Source organism: Heptranchias perlo, chromosome 8 (genome assembly GCF_035084215.1).
Source record: "Heptranchias perlo isolate sHepPer1 chromosome 8, sHepPer1.hap1, whole genome shotgun sequence".
In the NCBI taxonomy this organism is placed as follows: Eukaryota; Metazoa; Chordata; class Chondrichthyes; order Hexanchiformes; family Hexanchidae; genus Heptranchias; species Heptranchias perlo.
The window spans coordinates 91,894,726-91,913,872 of NC_090332.1; the positions used below are offsets into that span (position 1 = coordinate 91,894,726).

At 42.1% G+C, this 19,147-nt stretch overlaps 1 protein-coding gene across 1 annotated transcript in view; it reads left to right on the plus strand.

Moving 5' to 3' along the window:
- utrn (utrophin) overlaps positions 1–19,147 on the plus strand; it is a 664,298-nt gene that overhangs the window by 162,560 nt on the left and 482,591 nt on the right. The window contains exons 18-23 of the mRNA XM_067989572.1: positions 3,405–3,528; positions 6,014–6,101; positions 8,878–9,116; positions 11,583–11,760; positions 16,473–16,618; positions 17,009–17,224. Coding sequence (XP_067845673.1) covers positions 3,405–3,528; positions 6,014–6,101; positions 8,878–9,116; positions 11,583–11,760; positions 16,473–16,618; positions 17,009–17,224 — 991 coding nt within the window. The remainder of the gene's footprint in view (positions 1–3,404; positions 3,529–6,013; positions 6,102–8,877; positions 9,117–11,582; positions 11,761–16,472; positions 16,619–17,008; positions 17,225–19,147) is intronic.

The following is a 19,147-nucleotide window of genomic DNA, read 5'->3' on the forward strand; positions in this document are numbered from 1 at the left end:
GCCAACCTGGTGAAGCAACAACTCAGGACTACATGCATGCTAAACAGCAGAAGCAACATGCTATAGACAGAGCTAAACGATTCCACAACCAACTGATCAGATCAAAGCTCTGCAGTCCTGCCACATCCAGTCGTGAATGGTGGTGGACAATTAAACAATTAACGGGAGGAGGAGGCTCTGTAAACATCCCCATTCTCAATGATGGCGGAGTCCAGCACGTGAGTGCAAAAGACAAGGCTGAAGCGTTTGGAACCATCTTCAGCCAGAAGTGCCGAGTGGATGATCCATCTCGGCCTCCTCCCGATATCCCCACCATCACAGAAGCCAGTCTTCGGCCAATTCGAATCACTCCACGTGATATCAAGAAACGGCTGAGTGCACTGAATACAGCAAAGGCTATGGGCCCCGACAACATTCCGGCTGTAGTGCTGAAGACTTGTGCTCCAAAATTATCTGTGCCTCCAGCCAAGCTGTTCCAGTACAGCTACAACACTGGCATCTACCCGACGATGTGGAAAATTGCCCAGGTATGTCCTGTCCACAAAAAGCAGGACAAATCCAATCCAGCCAATTACCGCCCCATCAGCCTACTCTCAATCAGCAGCAAAGTGATGGAAGGTGTCGTCGACAGTGTTATCATGCAGCAGTTACTCACCAATAACCTGATTGCGATTTCATTTCGAGGATTTCATTTCGTTCACCTGAGGAAGGAGGAAGCCTCCGAAAGCTTGTGAATTTAAAATAAAATTGCTGGACTATAACTTGGTGTTGTAAAATTGTTTACAATTGTCAACCCCAGTCCATCACCGGCATCTCCACATCATCACCAATAACCTGCTCACCGATGCTCAGTTTGGGTTCTGCCAGGACCACTCTGCTCCAGACCTCATTACAGCCTTGGTCCAAACATGGACAAAAGAGCTGAATTCCAGAGGTGAGGTGAGAGTGACTGCCCTTGACATCAAGGCAGCATTTGACCGAGTGTGGCACCAAGGAGCCCTAGTAAAATTGAAATCAATGAGAATCGGGGGAAAACTCTCCAGTGGCTGGAGTCATACCTAGCACAAAGGAAGATGGCAGTGGTTGTTGGAGGCCAATCACCTCAGCCCCAGGACATTGCTGCAGGAGTTCCTCAGGGCAGTGTCCTAGGCCCAACCATCTTCAGCTGCTTCATCAATGACCTTCCCTCCATCATAAGGTCAGAAATGGGGATGTTCGCTGATGATTGCACAGTGTTCAGTTCCATTCGCAACCCCTCAAATAATGAAGTAGTCCGAGCCTGCATGCAGCAAGACCTGGACAACATCCAGGCTTGGGCTCATGAGTGGCAAGTAACATTCGCGCCAGACAATGACCATCTCCAACAAGAGAGAGTCTAACCACCTTCCCTTGACATTCAACGACATTACCATCGCCGAATCCCCCACCATCAACATCCTGGGGGTCACCATTGATGAGAAAGTTAACTGGACCAGCCATATAAATACTGTGGCTACAAGAGCAGGTCAGAGGCTGGGTATTCTGTGGCGAGTGACTCACCTCCTGACTCCCCAAAGCCTTTCCACCATCTACAAGGCACAAGTCAGGAGTGAGATGGAATACTCTCCACTTGCCTGGATGAGTTCAGCTCCAACAACACTCAAGAAGCTCGACACCATCCAGGACAAAGCAGCCCGCTTGATTGGCACCCCCATCCACCATCCTAAACATTCACTCCCTTCACCACCGGCGCACAGTTGCTGCAGTGTGTACCATCCACAGGATGCACTGCAGCAACTCGCCAAGGCTTCTTTGACAGCACCTCCCAAACCCGCGACCTCTACCACCTAGAAGGACAAGAGCAGCAGGCACATGGGAACAACACCACCTGCACGTTCCCCTCCAAGTCACACACCATCCCGACTTGGAAATATATCGCCGTTCCTTCATCGTCGCTGGGTCAAAATCCTGGAACTCCCTTCCTAGTAGCACTGTGGGAGAACCTTCACCAGACGGACTGCAGCGGTTCAAGAAGGCGGCTCACCACCACCTTCTCGAGGGCAATTAGGGATGGGCAATAAATGCCGGCCTCACCAGCCACGCCCAAGTCCCATGAACGAATAAAAAAAAATGTTTTGACAAATTAAGTGTTTTAAAATAATCTGAAACAAAATGAGAAAATGCTGGAAATACATAAGTCAGTCAGCATCTAAAAAGAGAAAGACAGGTGATGGTTTCAGATTTAACTATTCATCAGAAACCAGGTTCCGATGAGAGGTTAATCTCTCTTTACAGACGCGGACTGATCTGTGTATTTTTCATCTGTTTTTTTTATTTTGAGAAGTAATTTTGTTCGACTCGAGTGGATTTTTAAAAATTCATTCATGGGATGTGGGCGTCGCTGGCGAGGCCGGCATTTATTGCCCATCCCTAATTGCCCTTGAGAAGGTGGTGGTGAGCCGCCTTCTTGAACCGCTGCAGTCCGTGTGGTGAAGGTTCTCCCACAGTGCTGTTAGGAAGGGAGTTCCAGAATTTTGACCCAGCGACGATGAAGGAACGGCGATATATTTCCAAGTCGGGATGGTGTGTGACTTGGAGGGGACCGTGCAGGTGGTGTTGTTCCCATGTGCCTGCTGCCCTTGTCCTTCTAGGTGGTGGAGGTCGCGGGTTTGGGAGGTGCTGTCGAAGAAGCCTTGGCGAGTTGCTGCAGTGCATCCTGTGGATGGTACACACTGCAGCCACAGTGCGCTAGTGGTGAAGGGAGTGAATGTTTAGGGTGGTTAAAAGGATTGTTAATAAAACATTGAAATCAATACAGTGTGTATTTGGTGGAAGGTGGTAAAATGTTGCCAAAAATGGAACCACATTAAGCATAACAGCCAAACCAGATACCCGGGAAAAATAAGAGCATAATGCTGTCCACGTTCTTAATCAACCTCAGTAAATAACCTCTGCCATCGGAGTGTAAACACATGCACAATCTCCCCCTACCTCCACACCCATGAAAGTGGCATGGAAAGTTGGGGTATCGTCCGACTGGAGTTTCCAGCCATCAACTATTCGCCTCAGTGCCCATTCTTCATTTGCAACCTAGAATAGAGCATTAGGATAATCAACTAGGAACCCATCAAAGCCAAACCCAATCCTGTTCTAACCCAACATTAATGCACATATTTTTTAGAAGGGAGTCCCTGTACAAGCCCCCCCCACCCCCGAAAAAGTACAGGAATTCGAAAACATGCTTATTTTGTCCGTAGAAAAAGGCGCACCATTATAGTTAATATGCGCAGAACTTAACTGAAGTATCATGGGTGTCAGATCTGCCTGATTAAATCATTGTTTCCTTTCTGCAACACAGTTGGAAATGCTGTTCAGTCTCTTATTCTAATGACTGCACCAAGGCACTTGCATTACTTTATTTCCAGGTTCGATGTAGATACTCGTGAGCTTCTGAACTGGATTGGCAAATCGAAGTCTGAGATTCAAGCCATGATGTTCAACAACTTCAGCAGGAAGAAAGATATTTCTGGCATGAAGAATAAGATGAAGGTAATGCTGCAATTCCAGAGACTGTTTTTTGGAGAAAAAAAATAAATGGAGACTTTTTAGTTTGTTAATTGAGATTTGGTATTTAAGGAAACGCCAAGTCAGCCAGTTATGATTTCAGATGAGGCAGGATCTGTTCTCAATGTGCTCCTTTATAGGATAATATCTGGCAAGATCGGAGGAGAGGTAGTGCTGTATTTTTTCATTACCTTCACGTATGTCAGTGATACCCATATCATGAGGTGCAACTAGATTGCTCTTGTGCCACTGGATTTCTGGAGCACAGGTTTTGTGTAGTTAGCTGCAAACCAAATGTAAATCTGCCAGGACTCACTGAGACTGACTGCCGACATCACTGATGCACGGAACCCACAGCTTTGGGATCCTAGTAGGTTTTGCACACTATAAAAGCGTCTTTAGATTTATTTTCATGAGTGCGTACCATTTTCGTTTGTAAATAGAAGTGCTAGCAGATGAATGTGTTACAATTCTTGTCTTGGGGTACTATGATTGCCTCTGTGCAAAGGTGGGGGTGGGTGGGAATTTGACAGCATTGGGGCTTCCCATTGCTATCCAGAGATCCCTGCTGAGAAGTACACAAATATGGATGTCATGCGAGGACAGGATCAGGCTATGACCATCCCCCATCACTATATAGTGTGTATGGGCTGTCATAAAAATAATGGTTGCTTGATCAAAGTCCCAAAGGGTAGTTGACACCTGTGGGACTGTATCCAACATAAAACAGCACCATTGGAGAAGGTTGGGGGGAGGTGGGGGTTATCTTCACTGCAGGTTTTTGGAATGTTTCAGGACAGTTTTCATAGTATGATACAGCACAGAAGGAGGCCATCTGGCCCACCGTGACTGTGCCTGCTCTTTGAAAGAGAAATCCAATTAGTCCCTGCTCTTTCTGCATGGCCCTGTAAATGTTTTCCCTTCCAACTATTTATCCAGTTCCCTTTTGAAAGTTGTTATTGAATCTGCTTCCACCGCCCTTTCAGGCAGTGCATTCCAGATCATCATCAACTCTATGTAAAAAATGTTTCTTCATGTCGGCTCTGGTTCTTTTGCCTTAAATCTGTGACCTCTGGTTGCCACCCCTTCTGCCACTGGAAATAGTTTGTCCTTATTCACTCTATCAAACTGTTCATGATTTTGAAAACCTCTATTAAATCTCCCCGTAACCTACTCTGCTGTAAGGAGAACAATCCCAGCTTCTTCAGTCTCTCCACATAACTGAAGTCCCTCATCCCTGGAACCATTCTAGTAAATCTCTTCTGCGCCCTCTCTTAAGGCCTTGACATCTTTCCTAAAGTGCGGTGCCCAGAATTAGACACAATACTCCAGCTGGGGCCTAACCAGTGTTTTATAAAGGTTTAGCATAATCTCCTTGCTTTTGTACTCTATGCCTCTATTAATAAAGCCCAGGATCCTATATGCTTTTTTAATGGCCTTCTCAACTTGTCCTGCCACCTTCAAAGATTTGTGTACATACACCCCCAGGTGTCTGTTCCTGTCCCTGTAGTCCCGTAAAGGACTAGGTGTGAGCCCTAGAGCCCTATTTCTCCCAGTTGCTGTGTGTTTAAAATCCTGTTTGGTTGCAAAATAGAACATGGTAAGATACCTAAATTCATCGGGAGTCCCACCATTGGTTCTGATATTCACCACATTTCTTCCTCATGATTGTTGTTTGACATGCCAGTCCCTTGCAGCAGATTTACTTGCTTCAGTTTGGAGGGGAAGTGATGGCAAAACGCTCGCCTATCAGTTGATAGCCATTTTAAAGTGAGAAATTTTATGAGATGCAGAACAAACGGCTATGTGTAATTATCTGACAGAGTTTGTAAAATTTAACAGTGCTGTGGATATTGGAGGGATTTGGCAAAGTGATTCGCTGTAATAGAGTTCTGTATCCTGACCATTAAAACTACAGCCTTGGCTGTTGCTTACATTAGGAAAGATTCTGCAATAAGTAAATAAATAAAGGAAGCCTGATGCAGTTGATGTAAAAATATTTGGGAAACTAAGGGCCATTTTTGGAATGTGCAAACCGGTTTCCTGCTGTTGTGAAATGTGAGTAATTTCTGCAGTGGCCACTATTTGGCCTGAGTGAACCTCCTGTCGGTTTACAGCTTTCTGGAAGCCTAGCTGAACACACTGACAGACCTGTTGGTGATCTTAAGAAACCAGCACTAGCAGAGTTAAAGAGCAACAACTGTTAACGAAACATTGTTCATTATAAAGCTTGAAACATTCAGGTTTTTATTAAAGATTATGCTTTGTTTACCAATGCTATCAATATTTGAAGAATATAAAGTACTTGAAAATGTATTAATAGTCCATTGTAAGAGCAAAACGATTAAAGAATAAAGTGATTTGAATATTATTCATGGGTAAGACTGGCTATCTGTTTCAATAAATTAGTGATGTCTAAACACAGTGGCCTTAAATTTGTTGAAATAATTTGTGGTTGGTGCCTCTCTAGGCTCTGGAAAAAGAAAAGGCTGAAAATGAGAAACAAATGAGGGAAATAAAGCATGTGGGACAGACCCTGCTTGAACCGATGGCGAAAGGTAAAACCATTTTAAGTCTAATTGTCATGAGCATAGTTCAAATTCTTGTTCAGTAGTGTTCCAACAAATATTTAATTGGAACATATAAATTAGTTTATCGAGTAGTATTTCTGCAGGCAGACTGTATTTAGATGGAGAAGTTGTGGTAAATGACCATGCATTGATTTCTCATGTGGTGTAGTCAGGGTCAGATGTTTGGAGCCTGCTGACTAATGTCCATTATCAAATGGAAAAATTAAAAAAGACAGAATCTGAAATAAAAACAGAAAATGCTGGAAATACACAGCAGGTGAGTCAGCATCTTCAGACAGAAAACGTAGGTTAACGCTTGGGTGTAGCCCCTTCATCAGATATTCTGCAAAATGGAATCACCTGTGAGACGGCTTTTCTGTGATTTAAAAAAAAAAGTGGCTTGGACGTTCAGGCACAAAGAGTTTGTTGTATGGTTTGGGGAAGACTGCCTGCCTGCCATGGAACATGTTTAACAGATAGTGATGATAGCAGGAGGACGATTTGTTCTGAAGCTGATGGGTTGAATTCATAGTTGTATTATTGTCTGATTGCACTCCTATTAAGCACTTTGGGATGTTTTACTGTGTTAAAGACTCTAGTTGTTATATTTATACAGTGGTTTTGATTGAGTCCTGGCTATGCTGTTCAGCGCATTTTCCGTAGCCCAGATTGGGTCTTCAAGTCTGCTGCTGGGCAACAGAAAACTGATTTAAAGCAGAACTCCGGGGGCTTGCTCACAGACATCAGGCTTCTGGAATTTGAATGAAAGGAACAGCATAAAAGCAGCTGAAGTTGCTGAACAATGAAAGTTCTGTTTTTGTGTGTTGAGAAGTTTTACAGAAATCTTTCCAGCTTCATTTTCAATTAGTGTTGTGTGAAGTTTGCAGTGTATGTTTTTGTGTGGCTTTACATCATTAGGTCAAAATTAATTAAATTAAATCTAAAGTTTAACAAATGAGAGATAAGCAGGGGAAAAAAAAATCAAATTTAGAACTGGAAAATAATGGATTACTGCCCAAGGTACCACAATCAATTATTTAAAGGCTTAATATTACTTCCAAATACTGCTGCTGTTGATGTAAAAACTGGGATTATGTCACCTTTAGGGGTGTCCAAACTACAGCCCCTGGACCATGTGGCTCCAAGTCCCAAAATCTAGCCTTTAATGGTCAGGCAACAGTCTTATTTGAGCTTGTATTTTTTTTTGGCTTGTCCTGTTTGAATTTTGTTGGTCTGGAGCTTTGGAAAGGGCTGCTTTTCGCCTCATTGATGGATAAATCCTAAATTAGCATTAGCAACCTCAGATATATGCAAATTAGTTGGTACATTGATTTAAACTTTATACATGACCCCAAGGCTCCATGATGAGAGCAATGCAACACAGGAAGGCAGGAAGCATTTATGGCTTTGGAGCATTTGAGCAGCACACTGTCTGATGTGTTATAACCATGTGCTACCCCAGCATGAAATCAAATGAAGGATTAAACGGATTGACTTTTGGGTGGTTTTACTTTCAAGTTCCCTTCAGATTATAAAAACCACATCAATTAACTGTAAAGCCTGATTGTAGAAATATTCTCAGCTTCAAATAAAAAAGGAATTGTTTCCTAGATTTAGTGAATTCTTATAACAGCAAGATGTCCTTCCAATCATTGGACATATGAATTATTGTCTGCACAATTATTTTACGATAGCAATAGACATGCTGGAAATTCACGCCAAAGACTTAAGTGAATAGCCTAATTCGTATGTTTTGGTTTTTCTCTCTCTCTCCCTCTCTCCCTCTCCCTCTCTCTTCCTCCCCACACCCCGGCCCCCTCCCCAACTGCCCAGTTCTTATTTCTCCGTAGAAGCTGTTCGAAGAATGATTAAAATCTGCTTCTAGGTCAGAATGTTTCCCTGCAGTTCACCGCGTATTGGAATTTTTGTCCCCACCCTGTGAAGCTCAGAGATACCTTTCTGACTTGAGGAATACTATATAAATGCAAGTTCTTGGGACAATTATAGATTCCTGAATGGGTTAAAGTTCATTTGCTGAAACTCTTTGTATTCTACTCCGTTTTACTCTAAAGTAATTGTGCATGCTTTAAAGTGGTGCTGGGTGCTCGTGCAGCCGGAGATGGTCTTTTTGGGACAGCAAGCTATTTTCATATGACCATCTCTTTAGATTGGAGTCTGAGAGACTGGCGTCCATGATTCAACTCCCCCTTCTCCTGGGGACTGTGACTGTTTGTTCTGCCATCAGGGATGGTGCTACTGCCTGACGCACCAGTGGAAGCCACCGCTTTTGGCGAGAGGACTAGCCTGCAGCGTCAGCAGGAGCATCACCTTGTTTACGCAGTCAGTTCGTTGCTAAAGATGGAGCATTCAGCAGCAAAACAAAAGTGTAAGGGAAGCATCAATGTAAGTTGCACCTTTTGACTCTTGTGTGCTTGGGGATAGTTTCAAACATAATTCAAGACTTGGGTCAAAACAAAACAATTACTAAAGAGGGCACATTGATTGGCATGTGGCTGACAATATGAATTTGGAGTTGGGGGGAAAAGGAGGAGAGTTTCCTGTTTCCTATTTGCAATTCAATTGGAATGTTTTCTTTATACTCACATTTACAAATAGTGATGAGATTATCTACCCTCCCAGTCTTTTCTGGTTAAGTAAAACTAAAGTAAATAGAAAGCAGATCAAGCTTTGTTTAGCCTGCAATTAACCATGTTGTCCACCTGGTTGTGCAGTATAATGTTTGTGAAATGTAAACTTCTTGCAGGAGGGCTGTCAACAGAGGAAGTAAAGCACGTACTGGAGAAAGTGTCATTGGAATGGAAAGATAACAACCAGCAAATGGACACGCTGAGAAGTAAGATGCAGTATCAAGAGGATATTAACAGTACTTATCAAGAGCTACAAGAGCTTGAAAAGACTGTGAAATCCAAAGAAGATTGGCTGAAGAATGCGGCCAGTGCCACAACAGGGAAGCCCATTCACACAATGAAGGAGCCCTGTCAGGTGAGTGGCTCTCTGTACTGTAGGGTATTGTTGCATAGTTTGATTGAAGGGAATGAGGAAGAGCGGCAACAATTCAACCCCAGAAAACTGCAGCTGAGGAAAAAGGAATACCTTTAGGCGTATACATCTGAGGATGCAGGATAAGTACATAGAAAGGAGAAGTAAGCGTAGACTAAATAAACTTGATCCTAAATGGATTAACAGGCAATTTCAAATGTTATGGAAGTAAGAAAACTTGGAGCTGAATAAGGAATTGGCTAAGGGAGAGGAAAGTTCAGGTGCGAGCTAGGGAGGTGAGGTTGGACTGGGGAGAGGGACTGAGTACAGTTTCTAATCTACTTAAACAGTCTGGATTCGATACAAGTCGGCTAAATTCACAAATGGTACTAAATTAGAGGTGCAGTTTAGTCTGATTAAGTAACCAAGGAAATAGAGATGAAAGTAGACAAAATTAGCAAGTAGGCAGAATTATAGAAGACTAAATTTAATACAGACATAAATGCAAGCGTAATAAAAGGTGTCAAATTAGTTGGAGGAGAGGCTGACAGTAATCTGGTGTAAGAGTAGGTTCAACATTTACCATCTCTGGTGGTTATTGTAGAGTAGCAATTAACAAAGCAAGCAAAATCCTGAGCAGTGTTGTCAGATGAGTGGAGTATAAATCCTGAGGCTGTCATGCCGAAGCTGAATAACACTCTGTCCAGGCCTCCCCATTACAAAGTGTGCATGTCTGCCGAGGATTGGATTGAATTTGCCAGTTACATGTTTGACAGTCAAATGATCTATTGGCATCCAATGAGCTCATACATGAAGAGCAGGTACTTGGGTGAGACATCGGAAGGCTGTTGACATTCAATGAACTGCACTCCAGCATTCAGGAGAATGGAGGACAAAATAGAAGGAAATCGGGTGGGTCACGAATCTTATTGCACAGTATTCTGATGTTAGGTAGTTGTAGCTGGTCAACTATTGGTTTTCTCACCATCATTCCTTTTGTCATTTAATCACTTCTGCCCTCCACCCTATCAGAGTCCCTCCCTTTTGTTCTTTCCTTCACCCCACCCTACCACTTTCCCTGGCTGTGTGTAATCTTTAAACAGTTCTCACCAAAGGTCATCGACCTGAAACGTTAACTCTGTTTCTTTCTCCACAGATGCTGCCTGACTTGCTGAGTATTTTCTGTTTTTAGATTGGTTTTCTCTCTCTAGTTTTTCTTAATTTACCTTCCCCTTTCCTTTTTCATCTTCCTTTCTGGCCTGCTGTGTCATACTGATGCTGTGTTTCAGCTGAATAATATGAAATCTGGATTGCGATCTGATAGATTGTACAAAATGTTCTTGTGACATCTGACCAAGTGTCAATTCAAAATCAGGAATGAAAGTTCGCAAAAACACACCAAAAATGCTAGCCAACTGATTACTGATAATTCAGCAGCTTTCCCATTAACAGCAGTATTCTCAGCACAGACTTAGAGCGGCCATAATAGCAATAACAATTGCCTCCCAGTTATATTCTGCATATTAAATCTTCATTGGACACAGTAAGGAAGAATGGAAAGGTATAAAGGAGAGAATGAGTTAATTTTCCCACACCCTCAAATTTCAGTTTAAAAATACATGATGTTGACTTTTTTGATACTGTCAGAAATATCTATTGTTTATATACTGGCTGACTGACATTAAGTGAGACTTAAATTGTTGGATTGTAGCATATCTTTAACCTGGAATTATTCTTTAGGCAGGCTGTATTTAAAAGTCACTGTGAGCCAACAGTAGGTGTGCTCAGCTTCTAAGGGCGATCTTTCACTCCAGTTTGCTCACCTTAATTGGGAGTGCTTTACCTGCTTTGGCCTAGCTTCTGAATGGAGCATAGTATGGATGCAGGATAATCCTATAGGGGTGTGGTGGTGATTGTGGGGAACAAGGATAGAGGAAAGGAAAAGTGCAGCCAGTCACTCCTGACCTTCCAGTTTTAGATGCTTTGCACCTTTGATAAATGACAACTTTGGGAAGGAAAAAAAAAGAACCTAACTGGGTTATTATATGCCTATTGCATTTACTTAGTGTGGTTAACTCTGAGTGAATTAGGGTAATATAAAGCTGATTCTTAAAAGCTTTGATACTGATTGTTCATCCTTGCACACCATGGATAGATTGCTGGCAAAACCTGAACTAAAAATACCAGGAAGACTGTACACTAATGCCATAACTTGTGTTAGAGGTAAGTGTACTCTCGTGTATTACGACTCACTCTGCATAATTGGAGTAAGTTACAGCCCCTTGTCTTGGTCTCAACCACCAATTATTTTGTTTCTCACTATTGCAGTTAAATTTCCGATAAAATTACCCAAGTTAGCAGGTGGTGGTGACAAACTACATCATTTGGCTCATTGTTTACAGTTCAGGGAGAAGTAACTCCATAAGAATGTGATGTAGTTTTGGATCATGTAGCCATTTTCCTTTGCAGTATGAAATGAAACAATTGACTGACCTAGCTCCACGTGTAGAGAAACTAATGGCTCGTGGTGAAGTGCTTAGCAGTGATTCTGGAGCTCCGCGCTTCCTTCAGGAGGACCTTAATAGTTTTAGCAACCGGTTCAGATCAGTCCTACAGAAGCTACAGAGCAAACAGCAGGGACAAGCAGGTGAGTGGGCCTCTTAATGCAATTATCCTGAAGCAAACTGTGAAGTCACTGACACGTTTGTTACTTTCTGAGGCATTTTTGTTCTTCAGTTTTCTGTTTGTGAAAGAGCTGGTGTCACTGCAGTGAAACGTAGGAACAGGAGTAGGCCATTCAGCCCCTCATGCCCGCTCCGCCATTTGATAAGATCATGGCTGATCTGTGATTGAGCTCCATATACCTGCCTTTGGCCCATATCCCTTAATACCTTTGGTTGGCAAAAAGCTATCTGTCTCAGATTTAAATTTAGCAATTGAGCTAGTATCAATTGCCGTTTGCGGAAGAGAGTTCCAAACTTCTACCACCCTTTGGGTGTAGAAATATTTTCTAATCTCACTCCTGAAAGGTCTGGCTCTAATTTTTAGACTGTGCCCCCACTCCGAGAATCCCCAACCAGCGGAAATAGTTTCTCTCTATCCACCCTATCCGTTCCCCTTAATATCTTATAAACTTCGATCAGATCACTCCTTAACCTTCGAAACTCTAGAGAATACAACCCCAATTTGTGTAATCTCTCCTCGTAACTTAACCCTTGAAGTCCTGGTATCATTCTAGTAAACCTACGCTGCACTCCCTCCAAGGCCAATATGTCCTTCCGAAGGTGAGGTGCCCAGAACTGCTCACAGTACTCCAGGTGTGGTCTAACCAGGGTTTTGTATAGCTGCAGCATAACTTCTGCCCCCTTGTACTCCAGTCCTCTAGATATAAAGGCCAGCATTCCATTAGCCTTATTGATTATTTTCTGCACCTGTTCATGACACTTCAATGATCTGTGTACCTGAACCCTTAAGTCCCTTTGAACATCCACTGTTTTTAACTTTTTACCATTTAGAAAGTACCCTGTTTCCTTTTTTGATCCAAAGTGGATGACCTCACATTTGTCTACATTGAATTCCATTTGCCATAGTTTTGCCCATTCACCTAATCTATCAATATCCCTTTGTAATTTTATGTTTTCATCTACACTGCTTACAATGCCACCAATCTTTGTGTCATCGGCAAACTTAGATATGAGACTTTCTATGCCTTCATCTAAGTCGTTAATAAATATTGTGAATAATTGAGGCCCTAAGACAGATCCCTGCGGGACTCCAATAGTCACATCCTGCCAATATGAGTACCTACCCATTATCCCTACTCTGTCGCCTTTCGCTCAGCCAACTTCCTAACCAAGTCCGTACTTTTCCCTTGATTCCATGGGCTTCTATCTTAGCTAACAGTCTCTTATGTGGGACCTTATCAAATGCCTTCTGGAAGACCATATAAATAACATCCATTGACATTCCCCTGTCCACTACTTTAGTCACCTCTTCAAAAAATTCAATCAGGTTTGTCAGGCATGACCTACCTTTCACAAATCCATGTTGGCTCTCTCTGATTAACTGAAAATTCTCGAGGTGTTCAGTCACCCTATCCTTAATTATAGACTCCAGCATTTTCCCCACAACAGATGTTAGGCTAACTGGTCTATAATTCCCTGGTTTCCCTCTCTCTCCTTTCTTAAAAAGCGGAGTGATATGTGCGATTTTCCAATCCAGAGGGACAGTTCCTGAATCTAGAGAACTTTGAAAGGTTATAGTTAGGGCATCTGCAATGTGCTCACCTACTTCCTTTAAAACCCTGGAATGGAAACTATTTGGTCCTGGGGATTTGTCACTCTTTAGTGCTATTATTTTCTTCATTACTGTTGTTTTACTTATGTTAATTTTATCAAGTCCCTGTCCCCGATTCAATATTAGTTTTCTTGGGATTTCAGGCATGCTATCCTCTTTCTCTACTATAAATACGCAAAGTAATTATTTAACATGTCCGCCATTTCCCCATTGTCAATGACAATATCCCCACTTTCAGTTTTTAAGGGGCCAACACTGCTCCTGACCAGCCTCTTTTTCCTAATGTAACTATAAAAGTTCTTCGTTTTGGTTTTGCTATCCCTTGCAAGTTTCTTTTCAAACTCTCTTTTTGTAGCCCTTACTATCTGTTTTGTGACCCTTTGTTGATCTTTGTATCTTTCCCATTCGCCAGGATCTGTGCCATTTTTTGCCTTTTTGTATGCCCTTTCCTTATGTCTTATACTGTCCATTACCTCTTTAGTTGTCCATGGCTGTTTTTTTTTGCAAGTAGAGTTCTTGCTCCTCAGGGGTATAAACTGATTCTGTATCACGTTAAATGTTTCTTTAAACATTTCCCACTGATCATCAGTCGTTTTACCCATTAACAGATTTGCCCAGTTTACTGTGGACAGTCTCTGTCTCATCCCATTGAAGTCGGCCTAACCCAAGTCAAGAATCTTAGCAGCTGATTCACTTTTTTCCCTTTCAACACTACCTTGAACTTGATCATGTTATGATCGCTATTGGATAGATGTTCACGCACAGTTATGCTGTTAACTAAATCTGGTTCATTAAATCTGGTTATTGCAGTTAAATTTCCGATAAAATTACCCACATTAGGGGTGGTGCGGTGACAAACTACATCATTTGGCTCATTGTTTAAGTTGGTGGTCGATCTGTACCATAATTCTGCCTTTGATCCATATCCCTTGATACCCCCACCTAATAAAAATCTATTTATCTCGGTCTTGAATCTCCAGTGACTCATCATCCACAGCCTTTTGGAGGAGCAAGTTCCAGATTTCCACTAGTACCCTTTGTGTGAAAAAGTGCTTCCCGATTTCACTCCTGACCTAGCTCTAATTTTTATATTATGTCCTTTTCTTCTGGATTTCTCCACTGGAGGAAATAGTTTCTCTATATCTACTCTGTTGAATCCCCTTATCATTTTAAACACCTTGATTAAGTCACCCTTCAACCGTCTAAACTCAAGGGAATACAAACCAAGTTTATGCAACCTGCCCTCATAATTTAATGATTCTGGTGAATCTGTGCTGCACCCCCTCCAAGGCCATTATATCCTTCCTAAGATACAGTGCCCAAAACTCCAGATGGAGTCTGACCAAGGCTCTGTACAACTGAAGCATCATTTCCTCACTTTTGTATTCCAACCCCCTTGAGATAAAGGCCACATTCCATTTGCCTTTTTGATTACTTTTTGTACCCATACACTAGCTTTTTGTGATCTGTGCATGTGGACACCCAAATCCCATTTGCTCCTTCTGAGTTTCTCACTATAAAGGAAATATTCTGATTTTGTCTTTCTTGGACCTTGCACTTCCCCACATTGAACTCCATCTACCACAGTTTTGCCCACTAGCTTAGTCTGTCTGTCTCTTTGTAACTGCCTGCTCCCATCTACACAACTTACTGTGCCTCCTAATTAAGTGTCATTTGCAAACTTGGCATTATAACTCTCTAGTCCTTTATCTAAGTCATTGATATTTATGGTGAAAAGCTGAGGCTCCGGTATAGATCCCTGGGGAACATCATTTGTTACATCCTGCAAATCAGACAACGTTCCCTTTAACCCTAGTCTCTGTCTCCCACCTCCCAAGCAATTACCAACCCACATCACAAGGTTAGCTCCAATTCCATGCCTTTTTATTTTTTCTAGTAATCTCTTGTGTGGAACTTATCAAATGCCTTCTGGGAGTCCTTATAGACTGCATCTGTAGACACTCCCCTAGCCACCATGCCTGTGACCTCCTCAAAACATTTAACTAGATTAGTCAGACGTGACCTACCCTTCACGAATCTCTGGGCGCAATGCTGCAGTTACTGATCCTGCAGTGTCCATTTGTTCACCTGGATAGTGCTGAACAGCCAGTTGCTGCTACCTGTTATTACTGTGGAAACGTTCTCACTTTTGTGACTGTTGTTGCTTGCTGACCTTGGTGAGGAAACTGAGGTCAGTTCCTGCATCTCGCTTTGATTTTGAACCTTATTGTATCTGCCTCATTCAGTCTGGCTCAGCTGGAACCACCATGTGTAGAGTTGCAAAGCAGAGATGAGTTACTTACTCTGAAGCAGGGAGGTAAACTTGGAATGGAATTCACTTGCCTTGCCTATTGACCAGCTGTGGAATAAGGCTGGGCCTGGGAGCAATTTGCTGCCGCTATGGTCATTCTAGGAATGTAAGATAAGCAATGTGTGGAAGAACATGAATATTTTATTTATGGAGCCATTACTAGCCAGTTTTTTCACATTATCCTGTCTCTTCCTGTTAACCATAGCTACACTGCTGAGAGTGCAAGTTGGTGACATCCTCTTAGACCCTTCTGGGTGCTGCCTTGTATGTGGCTATAAGAAGGTATAAAAGTGGACTGGAAGAACCTGACCAGCTGTCTTCACCCCCATCCCCCAATCCCCACCCCACTTTGTCTGCCTAGCGTCTCATGTTCCTTGCACAATGTTCTATGCAACAGGGACTTGCAGTTGGTCAGATACCTCCAGCGTGATACAGTATTTTATGGGTCACAAAATAGCAAAGCACCCCAGTGATAGCATGGGTCAGGTCAGACTACACTGACAAACTATGTTGAGCACTGTTCTAAAGCAATTTCCTTTGTTTTGCACTCCACATTGTTTAGCTTTGAGAAGTTATGGTGCAACACAGTATAATTGCTGCACCCATCCTCTCTCTTAATTATGTGTGCACTGACAGCAATGGCACAAATCCCTGTAATTTTGGTTATGGTAATATCCTTAAATATTGCAGAGTAATTGTTGCAGCAGTCTTGTTCTGCACTGAGTCTATTGTAATCTCTCTTTTATTAAAAGGGCTGGAAAGTCCGCAGAGCCATCAGTACTTGGATGCTGTAAAGACCCTGAAAATGCTGCTGGATCAGTCTGAAGCCCAGGTTAGGCCTGATTGGAGTGCAATCGTTAATCTGGAGGCTGTTCAGAATGCATTAAAGCATACAGAGGTAAGGAGCAGCTAGTCATGAACAGACGTTTGTAATGTACTGTGGCTACTTCTTAGTTAAAGGAAATTCCTAAGTTGTTTAAAGTGTTACACAGTATGTGGCAGGTTATCAAATTATACAGTACTTCACTCTGGACAGCTTTTTCCTGGGGGAAGGGAGTGAGAATTAGATCCTGGATAAACATGTCAACATAAAGATGCAGTGGGGTGTTCAAAAACTTTCCAATGCTTCAACAAATCCTTGACAATCCCGAAAGATGTGTTTCATAATGTTTCCTGATAAGGTTAATGGTCTGTGATGATATTGAATAGCGATTGGACCACAAACAAAACATTATTGCCCCATCCCTGGCTGTAACTGGTCACTCAGTAACACTCTTGTTTATCTCAGACTTTGCGGGATGAATTCAAAAACCATCAACCGGAAATGGATAAACTGGCTGCAGAGATACAAAGGCTGGAGGAAGAGCTGGCTCCTTCTGATGCTAAAAAGACCTATGGCCTGGAATTGGAGGCAATTCAAGCACGGTGGAAAAAGGTAACAACAAAGCTTCAGGATGACAGCCAGGTGCTGGAGGACGTGGTATCGAAACTGCAGCAATTTAAGGTGAGTGAGACTGTACAAAGGTACACAGCATGATCGGAAGAGGCCTCAGTCTACCAGGTGGGAGAGGGAATAGGCATCAGAAATGGGAATATAGAATACAAACGCAGGCTTGGCTCAAGTTTGCTTTTATAACAAGTGACTACACATCACTGGATGTGAAGTGCTTGGGGACATTTCAAAGGCATGATAAGGCGCTCATAAATGCGAGTTCTTTCCTCCTTTATACCAATAACTTAGGTTTTCCTCATGTGCGGAAGACTTCTAGTGTTTTACAATAAGAGGATAAGATGGACACTGAACGTGGGTGGGGGGTTTAGGGGAATGGAAAGACGGGGTTTGGGAATGGAAGGAATATTTGGGGAAGAGGTTTGTGACAGCTGGGAGGGAGGTGGCAAAGTGGAGGGAACTGAGTCAAGGATTCCAAAGGACAGGAGCATGGTGGCTAAGTAAGTGATGGCTGATGGTGGAATGGAGGGAGTAAGAGATGAGAAGAAGCCCAGTGACAGGAGGAGACACTACATGCAGAGAGGAGACCACTAATGTAGGGTGGGGTGGGGTTAAGAGGTGATTTAAAAGCAAGGATGTGAATTTGGGAATGGAACTTTCCCAGATGATTAATTTCTCACATGTCCCTTACTAAGTGTGACTGCTGAGTACTAAATTTCTGTGGAACTTTTGGAATGGTAATATTTTCCTTGCGATTGTTTTTCTCAACGTAAATAAATATTTCAAATTGTGTTGCTCCAGTTTAAGTTTCAGGATTATTCACAAATTATTGGCTCCTTCAAAAAAATTAATTTTTAGGATTTGATTTCATTATAAAATTTATAAGTATATTTTAATCTTAGAGTGATTCTGAAGTGGAATAAAGTGCAGAAAATTTCTAAACCTGATACTGTATTGAAAGTCCCATCTGCATTATATATTTTGGGGCATAGTTAAAATGGTTTTATAAGCTTTGAACATTTTAAGAACTTAATTAAAGTCTCCTGAGTTTTCCAACAAGATCTGTAATATTCTTAGCCAGTCGTTAGTGCAGCCTGAAAACTCTGCATGTGTCATCAGAAGGTATGATGCTTGTAATTTACATTTCATCCTGCATTGACATTAGAGGTCACAACATCTACTGCTACTTATTTATTTTCAGTTAATCTGTGAAGAATGAAGGCTCTAATGCAGTGGTTTGTTTTCTGCAAATATTTCATGTAAAAATGTAAGGGTATAGATTACGTTTATACCCTTGTACTGTACATTGTACTGTATTTGTTTAAATATTGTACATTACAACCAAAAATTGGCTATGTTCATTACGCTTCTTGCTTCCATAGCTACACATGGGAGCCCAAGCACAGGAATTGAAAATACATCTTGCCCCAGCAAAGGTCACTCCACTCCAGAGAGAAGGAACCATCAATACAAATTGTCTCTATGACAACACTACTTACTGTCAAAACTATTAAAAACCTAAATATATACATGGAGAGCAACAGCAACAAACTGGCATTTATATATAGAGCCTTTAATATAGAAAAACATCCAATGGTTCGCAAAGCAGTACAAATGGACAGTGGCCAGGAATTTCCTGGAAAGCTTTGGCGTGCTGTTTTTACGAGGAAATTTGTGTGTAACTGATTTACACTGGTTTGATACTGAAACATGGCTATGTGCAAATTTCCTTGATCATTTGCACCGCCCCTGAGTTACATCTGCCAGAATTCTACTTGGCTCATTGACATAGCTCCACCCTCGCGAAAGGCGAATTTCCTGCATTTGCGCTAATTCTGAACGGGCGCAAATTTATGCCCAAAATGTTACGTGCAGCAGGAACCAAAGTCACTATTTCTGCTGTTTCACAGGGATTTTTTTTAATAACGTTTTAAAAAATTTCTCCTTACTGAGACCGGCACTGTGACTTACATATTT